The 21,878-nt window shown below is 42.0% G+C and overlaps 1 protein-coding gene across 1 annotated transcript in view; it reads left to right on the top strand.

Annotated features, from left to right (window-relative positions):
• The window catches only part of HUNK (hormonally up-regulated Neu-associated kinase), a 57,071-nt gene that overhangs the window by 28,182 nt on the left and 7,011 nt on the right, over nucleotides 1–21,878 (top strand). The window contains exons 4-8 of the mRNA XM_083736672.1: nucleotides 1,138–1,273; nucleotides 2,884–3,011; nucleotides 12,060–12,189; nucleotides 16,527–16,695; nucleotides 21,121–21,201. Coding sequence (XP_083592798.1) covers nucleotides 1,138–1,273; nucleotides 2,884–3,011; nucleotides 12,060–12,189; nucleotides 16,527–16,695; nucleotides 21,121–21,201 — 644 coding nt within the window. The remainder of the gene's footprint in view (nucleotides 1–1,137; nucleotides 1,274–2,883; nucleotides 3,012–12,059; nucleotides 12,190–16,526; nucleotides 16,696–21,120; nucleotides 21,202–21,878) is intronic.

Genomic DNA, 21,878 nt, shown 5'->3' with positions numbered 1-21,878 from the left:
ACTATCTGTTTATAGCTCCCATTAATGCTAGTTGTGGGCATTGATAGGAAAATATTCCCCTTAGCAGAACATCTGTTTATGTATTTAATTCTATGCCTACACATTTTCTAGCAGCAATGAGTCTGGGTGCACAGTAGAAGCCAGATGATGATGATTTCATGAGAGAGGCTTCATCACCTCTGAGGTGATGAAAATTGTTGCCTAAAATGGGACCAGAAATAAAAAGCGAACAAGACATTGTGAACTACACAAAGCTCTGTGTGAGACTGTTTCTGAATGTTTAAGGTGTATAAAACCTTTAAGGGAGATATACACACATATGCATACATAGAACTACCATCCATCAAACTGAAAAGTGGCACGTGCTGTGCCCCCATTTCATTGTAAGCCCTGCCCCCCTTTAGGATTGCTTTAGGATTCTCCCTGAAAATACTATATTGGGGTGCTGCCTTAAACATGGTTTGGGAGTGCATTGTGACCCCTCTGCGCAATCATATATTGCCCCGAATGGGTCTCTCCCTCTGACCCAGAACCTTGGGAGCCCCAATGACAAAAAAGATTGTTTCATGGTATTGTGTAACCTCACAGTGTGCTCTCAATCCGAAGTACAGGTTTCAAGTTCCCTTAGCCCTCCTGATGTCCTTAAGAACCCCAGGGCTCCAATGATGGAAACACTATTTTGGCGTGTAAATCCTCTATATGTCTATCACTTCATCCTTGATCCTAAGAAATAGGTTTCAAGTCCTTACCATGCATCTGATCAAATCCTCATGATGTTATAGGTAGGGCTATACTCAGTTCTGTAGCATGCAACCACACACACTGTTGCAAAGATGCAAGGAGAGCAGGGTTGTACTCTTAAGATTCCAGCCTCTCAAATAGTTCTGCCAGGCAAGGAGAAAGCTATTTTATATGCATTTACTTAAGACACTTGAGCTCGTACTGTCATCTTTTTTTCATAAGTGTTATTCCAGTTTCCTGGCTAAATTTATATTTAAATTTTCCCTAGACTCAAATAAAAAGCTCTTAACTAAAAAGGAAGCCTTTAGCTGCATAAATGATTGCAGCAAAGTACAAATATTGCGAGGTTGTTGTTTCTCCTGTGCAATGTTGAAAGCTCTATTTTCTTTTTCACAGACTTTGGCTTGAGCAACTGTGCAAGTATCTTGGGATACTCTGATCCATTCAGCACGCAGTGCGGTAGTCCAGCCTACGCAGCACCAGAGCTGCTTGCAAGAAAAAAATACGGTCCCAAAATAGATGTTTGGTCCATGTGAGTTACTATAATTGAAAAAGCTACATGCATGCAGGGGGTGGGGGTTGACTCCTCTTGCTTGACTTTTATATAAGTTCTAATTGGAGCTGCTGGTAAATTAAAATATGTAACTTTGGAAAAATAGTTTACAGTGCTGATGATTGTAAATGTTAGCATTTACAATGTCAGGATTTCAATTTGCCAGGAATTTCCAAACATAAGATGATACAGTTCATTCTCCAAAGTAATTGCTGCCTAGTGTGTTTAGTTGACCTTGGCCATTGGGATTTACAAACTGTGGTCTACAGCTGTTTGTGAAGCAGGGACAGAAGTTACCCAGAATGTTGTTGACAGAAAACAAGGAGATATGTTTGGCTGAAGAAACTTGTCAAATAATTTGCTTTTATAGGAACTGATATGAACTTTTCAGTGACTGCAGTGGAAATCTTAATACTCCAGGGTACTACAAGCAAACAAAGATGAATGTGTTTCAAGAAATGTTCAGACTTCCCTGTCTGGAAATTTGAATTAATTCCATTGATCTCGGTGCAGTTAAGAACAGATACGAGTTTCCTTCTTTGGGATTTTTTGTTTTGCTTTGTCCTTTGTTTGCAAGCAGCTAGTTCAGAGAGCTTTATATTTTGAAGCCCAATTTACAGTGTCTGTGCTTCGAGAAAATCCAAATTGAAACTGTCACACTGCTCCTTAATTGGTTGCTCCTACATAGGGTCACCCATCCACAGCAAGCTGGAGCTGCTGAACGAAGAAGCTCTTACTGTGACTTGATTCAAACAGAGAATGCCATCGTTCTTTTTTCTTGCCCTTTAACCTTCTCAGGCAATAACATCCTGCACCATTTAATTTAAGGAGAGAGACAGTTGACTCATAGCTTGTTCGTCTACAGGGAATGCTGTATTATAGGATATACCTTATAATGCACTTGCCTAGTCCTTGGGTTTTGCACTTGCTTGGTGCATGGAAGCAGCATAGTGTGAATCAATCCTGTGTATGGTCCTTTTGCACATAAGCAAATCTTATTTCCATATAACCAAATCACCCCTTAAAACTGTGAACTTTTCAAATCAGAATTAATTCTTAAGTAATGTGATCCTTCATGCTATGAATGGTTTTATCTCTCAAGAAACTGGTTATGCAGATACTCTGAAGGGAGGCTAAATGCTACTGGGTTGGATTCAGACTTAACCACACTAAAGCTCCATTGGTTTTAGTGGGTCTACTCTAAACATGACTGAGACACAAGATCCAGCGGACTGTTGCTGCACTTCTAGAGAACATTGTGTTATGGCTTCTATGAGAAGAGCTCAGTGATAGAGCAAGTGCTTTGGGTGCAGAAAGTCCCAGTTTGGATCCCTGCTTCTCCTATGAAAAGGATCTTGGATACCAAAGCTGGAAAAGACCATTGCCTTTAAAGAACATTTGAGACCTGCTGTCAATTGGAATAAACTGTGGTGGGTTAGATGGACCAGTAGTAACATCATATGTTCATATATGTTCCATAAGTGTGATAAACCATAGGCTAGTAAACCTAATGCATTCTTGCATGCCTTGTCTTGTTTCTAAGGGAATTGTTTCTCTTAACAGTTTCCCCCACCACTCTTCTTTTACAGTGGGGTGAATATGTATGCAATGTTGACTGGGACACTGCCGTTTACTGTGGAGCCATTCAGTCTGAGAGCACTGTACCAGAAAATGGTAGACAAAGAAATGAATCCTTTCCCTACTCAGCTCTCCACAGGTAAATAATGCAGTTACTTAAGTGCTACTCCATTTAAGTCCATACAGCCCTCATAATTAATGTTGTACTGTACATCAGAACTTTTGTTTCTGGTGGGCTGAGTGTTCAGAACTTTGCTGAATCAACCTACTTGGTCTATAATTTCACACTTGATTTGTGCTTTCTGTCTCTCTCCCTGTGTTTGTTTAATCAGAAGATGGAAAGGCTACATGCTTCCCAAGAGTAAAATCTATTGATCTTCCTGAGATTCCCTCCTGGGCACGTTTTCAGTCAGAATGATTTGAAATTCACTTAACCCAATTCACTGTGGAAGTTATATATCATATTATTCCAATGCTTTAGGAGTAATAAATAAAAGCCTAAATAAAAGCGTTCCTTTTTTACATTCCAAGCTTGGTTTCAGTATAAGATGATAGTGAGAATTACCCATAGGATTTGTTTGAAGTGTGTTTGGTGTGTCAAGCTATAAATTAGTGTCATAATGGTTATGAAGCTCTGTTCCTTAATGACCAATTTTGTACTTTAGCTGCAAGTGGGTTAGAACAAACATAACTTTGCTTGCTTTGTTTCTCTGTCAGAGCTATTGAAACTGTGGTAATTTGACCAATCCAGTTCTTCAAATATTTGCATGCATGAGTAGTTTTCATATCCCAATGGAGTAAATGGAAAGTTTCACTTTTGCTTCAACAGCACATTTGGGGCGGGAGTTACTGCTGTTTTTTGTTACTTTCTTTGGTTTTGTTAGGTGGGGTATTTTATTAATGTTACTGGTGTCAGGAGTGGTATCAGAAGATTTACACTAAAAAGGAGAAAATAATTGGCAGTAGGCTGTTTCTACAAGTTTATGTTCAGTATTATTGCAGAAATTAAACTTATTTCACTGTTACGCTCTTACTTTTACCTGTTCACTATTGCAGCAGTATTGGCAATATTACTTAATAGAGAAGACCTAAGGTTGCTAGCCTTTATGCCGTGTTGCAACTTTATACATCAAACGTTGATTAAAGTCACATTCAGTTACTGCACGTTTGGTGACTCTTCAGACACTGATTTAATATGACATTTCTTGTTATCTCTTTGTGCTTGTAACAGTAGACGTTCTTTGCAATGCTTCACAAATTGCTGCATTAGACAAGTTTTAGAAACAGGGCGAAAGGCTTTATATTTATTTATTTGACTGTTTCTCAGTGGATGATGGCACATTGAAAAGTTTAAATTAGCTGGTAGGCTTCACCAAAGGATTAGTGTGCATTTGCATACTTACTCCCTTTCACATGTTCACATACCCATCCATCCATATTGATATCTGTCTGTCTTGGGAGACAATGGAGGAGTGTGCCTTGGGGGATGAAGTCAAACTGTTGGAAGGTTACAGTGCCTGCTGTGGCTGGAGAGACAGATTCAGGAGAGACAGGTGAAGGGGTCCAATTTGTCTCCTGCAGATGCACCATGGCGTTTCTTCTCTCTGCACTCCTCCTAAAGGTCATCTCTCCTCTGGTCACTGCTGAGGATACACAAACTGACTGTCTCCAGGCACTGCAGTTGTCTGCAAGGGATTCCCCACATGACAGGGTTGATGTTGCCAGCCTTCATGTCATGTTTGTAGACATATTTGTAACACAGAGTTGGTCTGCCTGGGGCTCCCCATAGACAAAGAGCCAGACAAAAAAGAGAGGAGCCACTAATGTGATGTCTAGGCTTTAAATGCCATACACCCATTTGCTGTTTTTGTGTGGCACAACCAAGCTGGAGTCATTGGCAATTGTACCCGAAATTCAGATGTGGAAGGTGCACTTCCAGTTCAGAACGATTGACCTCAGCTTGAATCTGGGACCTTAATTGCAGCAAGCAATAACCTTGCTGAATCAGTCCAGAGATCCATCTAGTTCAATGTTCTGTTTCCCACTTTGACCAGCTGGGTGCTTCCATGAAATCCATAAGCAAAGGATAGAGAGGCAGTAGCCCCCCACCCTGTTACCCCACTGGCCCGTGACATACTGGTTCTGAACCTGGAGTGCCAAAGATAGAAGGCCAAGTGTATGGTATTTATATTGAACCTGACCAATCTGAGGCTTCAGATTGCCACCTGGTCACAGGGGTTGATGTTCCCTCCTGGGCTCAGATACGGTTCTGAGGTTTGAGCATGTAGGAAACTCCCAGCAGATCGCCATGGTTTCAGACAGGTCTTTTCCAGCCCTGCTTGGAGATGTCAGGAATTGAGCCCAGGGCTTTTACCAGTCTATGGTAGCTTATCAGGCTATATATAAGCCCAGAAATCGCTGACCATTATGCATCTCCCTTCCCCCAGCCCCAAGTAATATGTCAAATAAATAGCAACATTTTCTGTAGGCTATTCAGCCCTCCTTCTTGAAGACGACTTTCCACAAAGCCTTTCAGGAAATATTGTTATTCTGTTAGTGATTTTAAATGGGCTGGATTCCAGAATTGTGGAACTTGGCAGAAACCTCAGACTAATTCATGGTTTCTCTTTTTATGACTGCTGAGCTTCAGATGTGTTCCATCTGCAAAAAACTTGAGGGTTAGTGGAATTACCTCCAAAAGGATTATTCATACAGAGCACTGAATTTTTAACTGTGTACCCATTTTATTCTGAAGCCTTCCCTCCTCCCCATTTCAAATTGCATTGGGTGCAGAATTTATTGAAAATGCAGACGCCACAGATTTATCGGTACAGCATAGTTGCTTGTATCCCAGGGATCAACTGTGAAAAATGGTATACTGATGGTAGGCAAATGCATGGTCCATTAAGCCAACTTCATGAAGAATTAGGTGCTAGCATTTATAGCAGTTTACAGTGGAGGCTGGTCCATTAGACCAAATGAGGTGCTGCCGCACCAACCCTAGTCTGCCCTCGGCCAACCCCCCACCTGCTTGTCTTCTTACTTAACAGCAAGTCCCGGGGTAAGGTCTCTCCTCTAGTCTTATTGTTGCCCTTGTAGAATTCAGCAGGGAGGAGAAAGGTGGGACAAAACTAGAATTACTCAGCTCCGCCTGTCATTGGCTCTATCTATTGTTGGCTGCCCTACCAGTCCTAATGAGCATCAGCTACCACTGAGTTTTTAACACTACAGATATGTTATTTGTCTTATAACAAACTTGGTAAACATGGAAGCTAAATTAAAATGAGGCTTTGGCTGCTGAGTGACATTGCTAACTCATTTCTTATAGACGGGCAGCCCAGACAGCAATTATGCTAGATCCTCCTGTGAACAATTGCATTAGATCAGAGCTAGCCAAAGTGGTGGTCTCAGATGTTTTGAACTACAGCTGTCTTCAGCCCAGCTGGAATGGCCAATAGTCAGGAATGATGAGAGAGCATAGTCCACAATATCTGGAGGCCACCACATTAGCTCGTGATATACACGAGAATTTCCTATACTTCTTGTTGATCATCACCTTAACACATGTAAGTGCAGGACAGGAGACAATATGCAAGCTTTCGTGTTTCTTGGGTCCTGTGATCATGCCATGTTGCTAGGAGAGGGGGTAGCTGTGGTGTTTACTGTATTATCATTTATTGGTGTGGTCACTGGTACAGGCTGCTCTTATTTTGTGTTAAACCTTACATTTAATGTGATTTTTGTACTGATGCATCCTATTTTTTATTCCATGCCACATCGAGACAGTTTGTAAGGCAATTAATAAGTTTAATAAGACTAACAACTAGCATGTCTTATCACCAGTGAAGACTTCACCACTATCTCTAACCCACTGGTGGATCAATGGGAGCTGTATATTGGACTCATGTGTGTTGGCTTTTGTTGGCTGAATGCTCTCAATGTGCCTTTTTGAAATACCCTCTGTTTGGCAGCTGTTCCATGCACCAGCCATAATGTGCAGAGCTGCTAATTTTATGGATAGGTCCTACTGTGTACTTTTCTATACTGATGCAAGCTGCCAGCAGGGATATCTGATGGGACAGAAATGCCGTGCAAGGGTATAAGTCACTTGCTGAGCTGTTCTGCTTATTGGGACCACCATCTTCACATTAGGTATGATACAGCTGAGAATGAATGACCTCTTATCAAGGATGCCATAGCAGTAAATTCCCTGTGTTGCACAGGGCTTAGATTAGATGAGCTTTAAGGTTACTTCACATTATGTGATTGTATGAAGAACAAAACATGGTAGCTCACACTGGATCTAATAAGGAAATGGAACCCAGTGAAGTGTTGCAACAAAAGGAAAGCAGGAAAACACCAAACTGACAGCAGAATTAAGAATGGATGCCTCCAGTGGTGCAGTGGGCTCATTGAGTGGGCTCGAACCATCAACCTTCTGGTTAACAGCCCAACACATTGATGGGCTGTTAACCAGAAGGTTGGTGGTTCGAGCCCACTCAAGGACAGCTGTGGGCATGATTCCTATATTTCAGGGGGTTGGACTAGATCACTTTTTGCGTACCTTCCAGTTCTAGAATTCTATGATTCTAGAAAGAGAAGGAATGAAGCTGAGAAAAGGAACGAAAGCAAGATACTCAGGTTAAGAAGAGTAAACATCAGAAAAGAGTTAGTAGTTAAAAATATAAAATAGCAGTAGAAAAAAATAGGGGAAAGAAGCTTTTATAAAGAAGATAGAACAGGTCAAGCACACAAGAATGAGTTAGAAGAAAAGAAACGAAGATCATTAAAAGAAATTGGAGTAAATTTTAATGAAGAGAGAAACGGACCCTTTGGTACTGGTGTTGCCCCTGCAGAGACCATAAATTGGCTCTGGAATTACTGACCTCTCTGCCTACTGAAATCAAGTTGGCATCATCTGTAATGAGCTTCTGGTGCCAAATTAAGACTTTGTTTTTTCAGCAAGCCTTCTCATGAAAATGATTTATAGTTCTTTAGCCTCCTTTCAGATGACCAATTTTTGTGTTTACAATTTCTGTTTCTTTAATGTATTCTGCTTGCCCTTAAGTGTTGTGTTGTTTTGGAATAATTGATAGATATATTCTTAACTGAGTTTATGGTATAGAAATTCATAACATATGTGATGATATGCTTTGATCTTCCTTGGTATCCTCTCTCTTGTTTTTCCTGGCATGATGTCAACTCTCTTTCATGTGATTTATTTTGTTATTGCTGTATTTTATTTTTGTATATCTATCTATCTATCTATTACCTTAAATTTGTAATCCCCAATAAACACATCTAAAAAAAATGGATCAATAGTAATAAATTGCAGCAAAAAATGAGAGATACCTAATATGGTACAGTTTCCAAGATATAGATACACGGGGCTCCATTTCCAAAGCTGATTGATCTATGGCACACTGGTTGCTTTTTGTGTCCACTTTTTGACAATAGTTTGATTTTTCTGATGATTTGCCTCCCAGCTAAGCAGCAAGTTGTTCTTTTATCCTGCCGTGTTGCACAAGCTTGGAGAAATTCGAAGTGGTTCTTATGAAGAGCACATGTGCTCAGAAAGTTTCTCAGATGTTGGCTGTGCATCTGTTCTCTGGGTTTGTGATTCATGCTTGCAAGTGCATTGTGCATGTGGGAAGGACCAATGTCAGAGCAGGATTTTTCAGTGACCCATCATTCCCACCCCTAGGAGTACAGTTTTTCTGTTTCTGCTAGAGCAAGAAGCAAAGAAAATACCTGGGAAGCTATGTCTTGGTAAAACCTGCACATAACAAGGCAAGCATCTGTAAAGGAGGGGCCTGTATTTCTGGATTTATTTTCTTGTTAGCTGCTCCGTCACTTGCCAGAGTGGAGCAAGGGTAATTTATTGCAGTGTTTTTAGACACAGAACTGGTCTAAGTCAGGGCCACTTTCCATACATGAAGTCTGTGGCAGCAGTTGCATTCCCATATTATAGGCAGGATCTGTATCCATACATAGGCTTACTTTGTGATTGGGCCTAAAACAATGGATTTTTCTTTCTGCATGACAGTTTTGCTCACAGGAGTGAAAACTCCCCTGAATGAAAACTCATAACGTAAGAAGTGACATTTGGCCATTTTGCACACCGAAACAGGAGGCTGACCTGGATTGTTTGGTTCCATCTTGAAACACTTGCAGCTTAATAAATGCATGCCAGTCATTCAGTTGGTTCTGAACAGTGGCTCCGTATTTTGCCAAAGTGGTTTCAAGAGGTAGACTGAACATCTGTTGTATGTTTAGCATAGAACAAGTGTTTCCAGCTTTCGCTTCCCTGCCTTGTTCTGGGTCAGTTAACTTGAGCGTCTGAAGCTAAGTGACATCTGAAACTAAACTAAAAAAAAAAAAACACACACACAGTGGGGATTTGTGGGACATTCTTAAGTCTTACTCATATGACAAAGTTCCCTTCTTGAGTAGGATACTGGTACAGAACACATAGGCCCTGCATTTCATGTAAATATTTTTGCTGGTTGCCCCTTTAAGATGCATATGAGTGGCTCAGAACACATTCATGTGCACTTCACATCTGATGCAAGATGGGTGTGTTTTGCATTCTCTTCCAGCTCCTAAAATCCTGTAAGGTCTGAAGATTGTGCAGGTGTGTAGCCTTTAGGCTGCCAGAGAAATATCCTGTCATGCATCCTCTGGATCCAGTTTCTTTCAGTCCCCCTCTCCCTTTAAGTAGCGAGGAGACCTTGCCCTTTCACTGTCAAAAAGATCATAAGGGGAGGGGAAGCTGGGATTTATTACGACAGGAAGGAAGGGGATTGTCAGTCTTCTTCCTAGCTCCAGGACAGGATGCACCTGTGGTTCCATATGAACATGGGTAGACAAGGAGCATAAAGGCATTAGGTACAGGAGGTCAGGCACCAGATTAGGCATATGAGGACCAACAGGCCAGGGACAATTGGCATGGTGGTCACTGGCAAGTTAAGTGGACATGGATCAAAGATCAAGAAGCAAGTATTGAGCCAGAGCAAAACAGAAAGGTGAGTTCCAAGGCAATAATAGAAGGGTGGAGAAGATAGAAGCAGGCACAAGGTCAGCAGCAGACAAGGGTCACAGTCTGTGACAGTCAAGAAAAAGCAAAGCAGGAGAGTAGGCAGAATAGGCATGCTTAAGACAAATCACTCAAACTGGTGGTCTGACATGGCTGCAAGGCCTTATGTTGTGACCAACTTGGCCTGCCTGGCTCTTTTCAAGCAGGAGATGGGGCCTAGAGGACACCCTTTTCCTTGTTCTAAACATCCTGGCCTTCTGAAGATCAAGAGCGCTTGCGATGTGGGAAGTACTGGTATTGGCTGCTGGAGATCCTAGTTTCAGACCTCTCCCCTTTGGTGCCTTACAGGGAGAAAGGAATCAAATCATGCTGCCCCCCATATCACACACAGTCACTTCTTTATGCCCCCCCAAAAAAAACCCTACCAACATAAATTATTTTCAGGTCACCGAGTATAAATCTCTGACATAATAAATGCCTTAAATTCCAGGCCCAGTGCAACAAAAGTAAGATTCTTACAAAACGTTTAGTTCAGATTATATGTTGTGAAAATCTCTTGTTACTCTACTAGATACCACCCAATCCTGATTTATTGGACAAGCCTTTTATTTTATTCTCTTCCTGGCACCCTGATTTGTTGTGGAACATGAGCATGTATTTCCTTTTCCTGGCTTCATGTGGAAAGTGCATGACATCATTGCCTGGTGTGAATATGGCTAAGGGAAGGCCCTTGCATAGTACTGAGAAGGTTGGATGACAATGTGGCTGAATGAAGGTGGTAGCCTTTTAAAGGCAAACTTATCTTCTCTTTAGTAAAGGAAAAAATCACAGACTGTTTAGGCTGCTGTGAATCTTCTTTGTGAACAGCTCTCTTTACACGTGAGGTGCAGAAATACATGGAACCTGGCACTTTTAGTTGGATTGATGTTCTTTGTAGCAAAAGGGGGGGGGGAGTATTGCTGTGGTCACGTTTTCCAAGCACTTGTTGTGGAACTCATCCAAGATTATTTTGGCACCCTCTCCAAATGTTTCCTGTAGTCACTAGAGAATGCACCAGATGGGCCACTCAATACAGTTGCATGTGACGGCTGTTTTGGTACAAGTGACATGCAAAGCAGAAATTAGTTATTATGCTGAGTGCAAAGCCTCATTAATTTCTTGTGGCGCACACATTTAATTATACAGTCAGAGAGCAAGATTTATCCCACTGGATTTAGAGATCACAGTCTTTGGTTTTGTACTACTGAGCCTTTCTGTAGCTCAGATACCAACTTGGTTTTTTATCTTTCTTTTCTTTTTTTAAAAAGCCTCCTAACTTAAAAAGGCACATGACCCTTTTAAGATTGGGCTTTGTGACCCTCCTTTAAATCACAGAAGAAAGTGTCAGACTCTTGATTTAAGCTTAGGCATATATAAACACACATTTAATTTAAAAACATTTGAAATAAATTACCATGCTTAAAGCTGACAATGTACTGATGGTGTGAGCAGTTTGTATAAACACAAGAGCTGTTCTTGGCATAAATCAGGCTGATAAAACCACACAGAAGTAACTGCCATTATTTCAATAGGAGTTAGAAACCAGATTCATCAGAGTTGCATCCATAAGTGTGTTTAATTATTTGTTTTGTTATATCTGTCTTACCTACTGAAGTGATCACCATAATGGACTTCTTTAGCTGATCTCAGTTTGTTCACGACGCATCTGATTTGATTCCATAATGCTTATTTTGTCATGTATAAAGTGCATGTCAGTTTACCAGGATCAACCCTGCAATCTCCAGTTAAAAGGTTCTGGTGATAAGGAAAGCCTGAGACCCTGGAGTGATGCTGCCAGTCAGAGTAGACAGTACTGGGCTATATAGTCCAGTGGTCTAACTCAGTTTAGGGTAGCTTCATATGTTGTAGTCTTAGAGCTATTTACACCATTTCTGTAAAAGATACAGCCCATATTTGCAGGTTTCTAGAGGTGGTGTGTGCTCCATTTGGAAACCATGTGCTTTTCTAATTCATGCTGAATACCATTCATGTTATGTTTGGGGTAATAGCTGATACGTTTTTGGTAAAGTTGCTTTCTTGTAATTAATCATCTACAAAAAGGATTTGCAAAACATGTGACACTTTTTTTCTCTCTCCTTAATGTCTTTACAGCGGCTGTGAACTTCCTACGATCTCTGCTAGAGCCAGATCCTACAAAGAGGCCAAACATCCAACAAGCCTTAGCGAATCGTTGGCTTAATGAGAATGGAAAAGTTCTGAATAATGTCACGTATCCAAACAGGTAAACTGTGCAAGATAAGGCTGTTTTACCAACATGATAAGTTCCACTGAAGTCATTAGGGTTGCTTGAATGAGGAAGGGCTGCTTGAGTGAGCCAGAGGAGGTGTGTGTGTGTGTGTGTGTGTGTGTGTGTGTGTGTGTGTGTGTTTTCAAATGTTATCTCTCACACTCTGATCCTGCAAAATTCAGCATAAGCCCTAATGATGGGTGAATTCCCCTTGGCTCACTTCTGAATTAGTTGGCATTTATGAGCCTGGAGAATTTTTGAAAAAAGCTTGTCTCTGTTGTCCAAGAGATCTCTCCTGTTTTGAAATGTTGGTACGTGTACTGCGATGATGGCAAGCACGTGAGTTTTATTTGCCCCTAAGAACTGTAGTTCCCAGAACACCAGTCATGACCAAGAATGACTTTGAAATTCTGCCGTTCTACCATTACCACCCTCCCAGAACAAAAATACTTGGGTTCAAGAGTATCTTCGATCTGAATGAGGAACAGCAACATAAAACATTTGCAGGAAAAAGAAATCAAAACAATGGACTATATACTGGTTAAGTGGTTAAGCCATCTGTCATGGATGCTTTAGCTGAGATTCCTGCATTTCAGGGGGTTGGACGAGATGACCCTTGGGTCCCTTCCAACGCTAAGATTCTAAGTTAAAGGCTGAGCATGAGTTCTTTTGTATCAATGTAGTATGTCTACAGCTGCAGGGAAATTTGGATTGAGGACTCTCTGGCTCCAATAGTGTTTGGCAGGGTAGCAAAGACAGGGGTATGTTGCTCACCTGCCATCTCATCGTGAGCATCACTGCAGGTTCCTGAAACGGGTGGTGCATGGGGAGCTCAGCGCACTGCAGGTGCGTTGGCAGGTGCATCAGACTGGCTCTGCCATCCAGGCTCCCTTCCCCTCCTCCTTTTGCTCTCAGGAACCAGCAGTGATGGGAAGGCAGGTGAGCAACACTGCCCTAATTGCACCATCCCACTGCCTGCTACTGTCTGGCTTTCAATTCTCGCCCCTTATTTGCTTTACTATGCCAGCTCTCACTTTTGATTCTTCTCAGTCTCTGATATTTCCTCAGCAGCAGGGAGCAAGATTAGTATTCTGCAATGGTTTTAGGGTTGCTAGGACCAATTCCTGGATCAGCCCCAAATCTCTGGTGAAACCTTGCGCAAAGTCGCGTTGCTTCCCCAGTGCCTTTGTCCCAGCCCTGTAGTGCGGAGGATTATATTTCCCAACCTCAAAAAGGGGTTTGTGAGGATAAAAACCTTTAATCATTGTGAGGTGCTAGTTACTATGGTAATGAGGGTTATGTAACACATGGATGGATATTAATACAGCAGAGGAGGCTGGTACCTTTCTAAGCATCTACTGCAGATTTTATGTGATGGATATACCGTATTTTTCACCCCATAGGACGCACTTTTCCCCCTCCAAAAATGAAGGGGAAATGTGTGTGCGTCCTATGGGGCGAATGCAGGCTTTCGCTGAAGCCTGGAGAGCAAGAGGCATCGGTGCGCACCGACCCCTCTCGCTCTCCAGGCTTCAGGAAGCTATCCGCAAGCCTTGGGAGCCCGGCAGGAGCCTGTTGCCCGAAGCATAGGGAGCCCTCCGGAGGGCTTCCCCGTGCTTCGGGCAAGTGTCTGCAAGCCTTGCACGCCCGGCAGGAGCTCCCGCCAGGCGCGCAAGGCTTGGGGCGGCAGCCTGTTGCCCGAAGCACGCGGAGCCCTCCGGAGGGTGCCCCGTGCTTCGGGCGAGTGTCTGCAAGCCTTGCGCGCCCGGCAGGAGCTCCCGCCAGGCGCGCGAGGCTTGGGGTGGCATCTGTTGCCCGAAGCACGCGGAGCCCTCCGGTGGGTGCCCCGTGCTTCGGGCGAGTGTCTGCAACCCTGCGCGCCCGGCAGGAGCTCCCGCCAGGCGCGCAAGGCTTGGGGCGGCAGCCTGTTGCCCGAAGCACAGGGAGCCCTCCGGAGGGCTCCCCGTGCTTCGGGCGAGTGTCTGCAAGCCTTGCGCACCCGGCAGGAGGGCTCCCCGTGCTTCGGGCGAGTGTCTGCAAGCCTTGCGCGCCCGGCAGGATCTCCTGCCGGGCGCGCGAGGCTTGGGGCGGCAGCCTGCTGCCCGAAGCACGCGGAGCCCTCCGGAGGGTGCCCCGTGCTTCGGGCAGGCGTGTCCAAGGCTTGGGGCGGCAGCTGCGGCTGGAGGGAGGAAATATATTTTTTTTATTCATTCCCCACCCCAAAAAACGAGGTGCGTCCTATGGGCCGGTGCGTCCTATAGGACGAAAAATACGGTAAGCCTTATTGTGGCCACCTAATAAATTCATGGGCTGGCTGCTTCTAACCAACAAAAGTTCGCAAAGTGTGCAAACTGCAAGAGAGAAATGGCTGCTTTAGTAGGTGCATCAGAGGATGAAATAAATCATTGTTGAAACATTGTTGTTCCACTGCCTGTTCTCTGGGGCACTTTAGATGTTATGAGTTTTCTACACAGTATATCTCTTGCAGATGGGAATTACTTAAAATACTTAATAGAAAGGGAACCAGAGATTACCTTAAAAGTGGCTAAATTCTGTGCTGCTGCTGCACAAACTTTGAGAGAATCAAATGGCCAATGACTTAATACGTTTTAAATTAGTGATTAAGGTTTTGACTTATATATTTTACCTGTTTTATATCTGAATTATTTATTGTCTATTATCATAAAGCTTAATTTTATCTATTTATGTCTGTATGCTCTCTGTTGTTGTATATGTTACACTCTGGTCAGTGACTGAAATGGATCCATTCATTCTTGCAGATAGGAAGAAAAAGCGAATAGTGTATGTAGATCGTCACCCATGATGATCACACATAAATCTATTTCATTGCATAAGCACAAATGCAGTCAGAATATGTACCAATCAAATGTCTTGGCCCAGCTTGGTTTTCAAGCATTTTTCCAATGTGGAACTGTTTTCCATGTAAGAAAATTGTAAATTTTTCAAGCAGTCCTTAGCCAGGGTGTGTATGTTTGTTTTTGTGTGTTATGTTGAATGGCAGGCAAAATGTGTGAAGCAGATGAGTCATTGAACTAACGTTATAACCTAAGGGCCCTATTGATCATTTTAACAGCACAATCCAGTCCATGTCTACTGAAAAATAAGCACCTCTGAATTCATTGCGGCTTACTCCCAGCAGAGGCGGGCACTTACTTCAGTGGGGCTTACTCCCAGCAGCTGCTCTGGCACCTGGAGCAGTGCACATGCTGTGCACCCGGGGGCAGGGGGTGATGTCACCCCTCCCCTCAAGGATGACACCCGGGGCGGACCGCACCCCACCCCATGCATCCCCCTTCCTCTGCCAGTGACTCCCAGGCAAGTGTGTTTAGGATTGCAGACTGAAGTTCCCTCCTGTCCATTGTCTCTGTCTCCAACAGCGGCCAGTCAGATGCTTCTAGGTATCTCCAAACAATCATGTTTGGCCTTTAGCAACTGGTATCCAAAGGTCCTCTGCCTTTGTACGAGGGTGTTCCATTTAGTAATTACTGATATTTCATGAATTGATCTAATTGCCTTTTATAGTTCCATGTAAACCACTGTGTATCACCACGTCTTGTGGTGCCAATGGGAATTTCCTTCTCTTTGCAAATGTCCGCTTTGGAGAAGCCATCTTCATCGGGGCTGGAGCAGAGGAAGGAAAGGATTAAACCCCACTCCATCTGCTGTGATCCTTATAATTACCAGCTTCCACAGTGGTTGCTATTTGCTTTTAAACAAAACAAACAAACACCCACATGCATGTTAAATGCAAAGGAACATTTAACATCACTTTGAATTTGGCCCCAAGTGATAACAAATCAAATATAGGTTCCCAGGGAGGCTGTCATTCTTGATGTGCTATTTCTAGGGCACTAAACATTATATATAGTGCTTATGCTTACTGTTTAGCACCTTTATTGGTCTTGTGGGTATTCTGAAGCAATGAGAAGGCACAGCAGAAAAAAATGAGGGGAAGATGCAAGCTACAGAAACATTTCCCCTCAAAATAGTTGCATATAAGTATTTATTTATTTATTTATTTATTTATTTATTTGTGTTGTAACTAGATAATGTTTTTTAAAAAACATTTCCAGCCAGTGCTATTTTATATGCACATTATTTTAACAAAGTGTGTGCAGAATTTAAAACTAACAAAAAGTATTTTGTCTCAACAACTTTGTTACCATCAGTTTGGTTAAAACAGTATATAGTTCTTGTTACATGGTGGCCATTAAGGTTTATATAGCATGTCTGTTGTCACCTCTCCCTGGTGACGCTCTCCCTGGAAGATGGAGGGGGGAAATAACCCCTTCCCTTTTCTCTTCATTTAGAATCCACATAGAAGACATCAGCCAGAGTGTGCTGCTCTACATGACTGAAAAGCTTGGCTATAAGAACAGTGATGTCATCAATACCGTCCTCTCCAACCGGGCTTGCCACACTTTGGCCATCTACATCCTGCTTAATAAGAAGCTGGAACGCTATTTGGCAGGCCTTAGAGTAAGTTTGGTTGATACGATATATATCCTATGCCCTTTTAAAATGTAGGGTTTTTTGTGTGTTGAGGGGCTATTGGGTTGTTTTTATTTTTATTAAGTATTTTATGGTTTTATATCGTGATTTTATTCTGTGAACCGCCCTGAGACCCCTGGGTTTAGGGCAATATATAATAATAATAATAATAATAATAATAATAATAATAACAACAATAATGGGGCTTGAATGACCATTCCCCAAGACTTGAACTCAGGTGCTGAGTTCTGAAGGCAGTGCAGTCAAAATAGGGCTACTGAAAAACAAGAGGGAGCTTACCAGCTCATTCTGGGGAACAACAAGATTTGCAAAAGTAGATTTTAAATAACTTAAGGGGACTCTTCTCACAAAAAAGAAGAAAACCCCAATGGCCACAGAATATGGAGTGTCTGTTGTGAGGTGCAGGGAGGACCAGATGACTGTGTGGGGTATAGAATGAAGTATCCAGAATGAAGGCATGGCTGGCCAGTGCACTTGCGCAGGAGCAATGATAACAGGCTGCAGTCCTCGTTTCTAGTGTGGGCTAAACTGAAAGATAGATACTTGACTGATGATGGTTCATCACATGGACGTTTACAAGGAAGTTAATTCAATCAGAAGAAAATCTGCATGATTAACTATTTAATGATGTATTAAAAGTTAGGAGGAATCATGTTTATATTTTTCTTTAAGGAGACAGCACACTTTGCATTAATTTTGCGACAGAGAAGACTTTAATTTTATAACCTTGGAGAAAGAGCTCACTCCAAGCAGGTTCTCGTAGCATTATAGTGTCTTTATTATGATAGCAAAGGCATAGCGCTATTTTAAAACTGTCCTTAAAATGCAGGAAGTAAGAGCAAGGAGTAATACGATGCGCTCTGTGACTTGGGAGCAAGGCAAAGCAACCTAGTGATTTTAGTTTATTTGTTGTTTTTAAAAGTGGCACTGGAAAGTAAAAGCCTATAGAGCATTTCTTGACCTCTGTGTGCCCTTTTAGCTCACAGCACAAGCCACTTAAACAAAACAGTTCTCGCCTATGACCTCATGCAGTAAATCTTTATTACTTGTTTTCCTTCAGGACATATATCTGTTCCATTCTTTGCATTCACTTCCTGCATAGAATTCCCATGGACATCAGGGGGAAGTTTCATGGTGGTGGGACAGAGATTTTATGATCCGCCACTGACTGTTGCTTTGACAATGCATATACAACAAAAGTATGAATTTCCCCCTAATATAGGGACTGTTTTGCTAAGTTAGGTAAATTGCATACACACTATGCCTTTAAAGCATGTTCGAAGCACATTTGTTCCCTTTAAAAAAAAAAAAATTATTGATTTTCCAGAATTTTTTAAACAAATAAACAAACAAACATAAATCATAACCTTATTTAAACCAATCTTATTGACATTGTTAAATGACTTCCTCGTATCCCCCTGGTTGAATTTAAGTGTATATCATTTTAAGGGTTTTCCAAAACCAATATTCTCATAAAATTAACTTAAATCACTTAGCATCTTTCTTTCATTCCCATTCGGCATTCCAACATATTAATTTATCACATTTCATATTTAGATCCTAAGCCTATCTGGTATTTGCAAGCTTTTCCAATTAATTTAACTTAATGTATTTAACTAAATGGTCTTTAAATTTCATCAATTCCTCTTGGTAATCCCCCTCCTTCTGGTTGCAGACTCTTCCAGTCGACTAGCTCCAAAAAATCCATCATCTTCATCTGCCAATCTTCCACAGTTTGTTACCTTCAAAGAATTCTGGACGCTGTAGTTTACCTCTCTCAGTTGAAATTCAAAGTAACCCATAGCAAACTACAGAACCCAGAATTCTTTGAGGGGGGAAATGCCCTTTGAATGTGCTTTAAAGGCATAGTGTGTATGCAGCCTTAGTTACAAGTGAGGTCTCCAGTGTAAGAGGTGAGGAGGCAGAGCCAGTGTCTCGGCGGCGGCAGCGGCAGTAGCATTGCCGTTTACCAGGGCAGAGCAGCAGCAAGGTCAGTCAGCACAGGCTCACCGACAAAGCCAGTCCCGGCACTCTTGCCAGTTTGCCACACTGCCTTGACTTCACTTGCTGCTCCTGCAACATCCAGATAAGTGGCAATGATGCGCCTGCTGTCAATCAGGTAGCCATGTCCTCCAAGAGATTATAAGCTATAAAGGACAGTGGGGGTGGTTAAAAGAGAGAAGATTTTTTAAACAGTTGTAATTTGTATTTCTGCAAATGTCAGGGTTTCACTGAGCCTTCTGATACCGCCCTCTTGTTTCTCGGTCGCCACGTCATTTTGGCACTCAGCACCTGAGTTTACTCTTAGAGGTAGCAATAACTGTCATTTTGGGGCTGTCCCCTATGTTGGAAACAAAAACCTTAATTCATCATAAGAGTATTATTTCATCAATCAGTTTAAAAAACTGATATAAGTTTGAATTTAAGTGCAAAAGGGGAGGGGAAGAGTACCTTTTCAAAATTGTACCTGCCGTTCACAGGTTTTGTCATACCTGTACTAACAAATTGTGTGTGTGTGTGTGTGTGTGTGTGTGTGTGTGTGTAAGACAATTATTTGGAAGCAATTTTTTGGTCAGATTTTTAACTGATATAGCCATTTAACGTACTGAGGCCAGAATGCTAAGCCCAAATGTTGTTGGGGTGTGTGTGGTTAGAATGGTGAGTCCTTGTGTCTCCTCTGGCCTCTGCTAACTGAGAAGGCGGCTACTAGCCAGGTAGAAAACTCCGAAACTAGATCCAAAGCCTTAAGGATCCACAAGTGGTCCCCATCCTCAAGCCCCTCAGCTGCGCCAACATGGTGCTGGTACAACAATAAACAACAACAACCCTACACTCCACCCTTCCAGCAGGGCTGCAGATGTATTGTTGAGTCCATTGCCCTGCACTACCTGGGCTCTTTGTTAGAATTGCTCTTCACATGTTGTCATCTTATAGGCAAGAGTTGCATGGGGGGGGGGGGGGAATATTGATTTTATTTTTGCTAGATTCATTCCTTATTACATTTTCTCCTCAGAACATCTCAGTTTAAATAATCTTTTTTTCTTCTGCATCGCTATCACACCCAAAGTATCAGAACTAGTTCATAAAAGCAATTTGGTGTACCAGAAGCTGGTTACATTCCTCAAAGTGAAATAGCTATCATCTTAATAACTCGCTGTGATACCAGGTTGCTTTGTGAGCCTGTAGAAAATCACTCGCCAGCCTTCTGTGACCATGATAGATTTCTATCAGACAGTGAATACCAGCACAATAACTCAGTTACTGTCACCTCAATCTGAAACTCCTAGATTAAAGAAATGGATTGTAGCTGTCACCTGTGACACACTTTGAGAGGGCCCAGTCTTTATCCTCTTCCATACGAGGAAGGTTCCATCAATAATGAAGAGCACTTTCCTCTGTTATCTCTGTCTTCTTTGAAAAGTCCAAACTCCCAGCAGTGCTACCTCAGAGCTATATAAAAGATTATCAGGAAGGAATTGTTAGCCTGTCCTTTTGAGCTACATGATGGTTGACTCTTTTTCTGTTAAAGTAGGTAGAGGTGCAATTAATGAGGAAGTTGCTTGTAAGCCCTCTGCCTTTTGGGTGTTTCTTGTTTAAAAGAGAATTTGGACGCCCTAGAGGCTTTCCAGTTCAAGCATCAAGGAAACTGGTCGCATTTTTAAAATAATTTAATTCCCATGGTTAGTGCTTGTTTATCAACATCTGATTGGTTTCCGTTTTACCTGAAGGTGATTATTTTTGTGAGTAACAAGAATTGTTAAATGCATCCCTGGTTATGATTATATTTGGAAGGGAAGCATGTTAAGAAGATGTATAGGTGACTATTTATTTTCAGCAATTTCTGAAGTAAAATAATTGTGAGATTGAGGCTACAGTCCTATACCCGTTTACCTACCATGGTTATTTGGATTTAACCTGTTACTAGACAATTACAAGATTGTAATTTTGTTAGACTATACTGTCAAATAATAACTGAGGAGGGCAGACTTCAGGCTTGTGGGATCTACTTGATTTTTCCCCACTAATGTCCTGAGGAGGAGGAACCAGGTGCAAAATTAGTGACTCTGGGAAAGGACATATTTTCAGAACGCAAAGTAGTACTAACCATATGCTCAGCCCAGGTCAAAACTCCACTCTTGGCTTTTTATGAGTCATTCTTTATTTCAGCAGCCTAATTTAGAATAGGGAGGAAGCCTTTTAGATGTTGATGCTCTTAACCCAGAACTTGCCAAACTATGCAAATCACCTACCTACCCACCAGTAGATTCCAGTCTGGCCACCCCAATATTTAGGCTGGAAGTAGTGATTGCAATTCTTTTAAACAAGTATTTGAACTAATCTGTGCTCTAATTCTCCCCACAAATACCTTACAATTATTATTTATCCTTCCAGAAGACAGAAGCTCCCGATAATGTGTACATGAACCATTGGTGTCGGATAGAAAAATACAAGTCAAACAAGGACACCTACGAGGTAAACCAGGTTACAATTATTTGGAACCAGGCAATACTTGGGCATTTCCCTTGACTGTTATTTCAACTTTGGTTCAACAAAGAGTACAAACAAAAAGTCATGCCCAGAGGTCTCTTGAAGGATGGCTGTGCAAGGGAAACTTACCATATGACTCACTGCAAAACATGCCAGGGCAACATGGGGTAATCCAGTTTGGCAAATGCTGAATATATCCTCAGGGAGGAGTGGGATATAAATTCAATAAATAAATAAATAAATAAATAAATAAAGGGAAATAATACTATCCCCATTTTTAGAAACAAAGTCAATACAAGTCGACAATAGATGCTGTTGATATCTTTTCTTTTCTTTTTTAAAGTAGCAACTGTTAAGCTATTGCTAATGCTGCACCACAGCTTGTTATTTTCATTTAGAGCGGTTTCAGCATTTCCCAAAACAGATTCTGTTTAAGGAATAATTCAATGGCAGAGAACACTTTGCCCAACGTTTGCTGTAATGCCATGTTCCCTAATTACCCCCTACTTACCTAAGTGGAACCATTGTATTTGATGCCATGTATTTATCACAAGAGCCTTGATCCAGCTCTTTGGCTCCGGCTCAGAGAGAGTGTGCTGATCATACAGGGCAATTGTACGGAGGTGCAAAGCTGATGTAAGGATACACAGAGTTGGTGGTGC

This window comes from Podarcis gaigeae, assembly GCF_964106915.1.
Source record: "Podarcis gaigeae genome assembly, chromosome: 4".
Taxonomy (NCBI): Eukaryota; Metazoa; Chordata; class Lepidosauria; order Squamata; family Lacertidae; genus Podarcis; species Podarcis gaigeae.
This window is presented reverse-complemented; position numbering and strand designations above follow the sequence as displayed.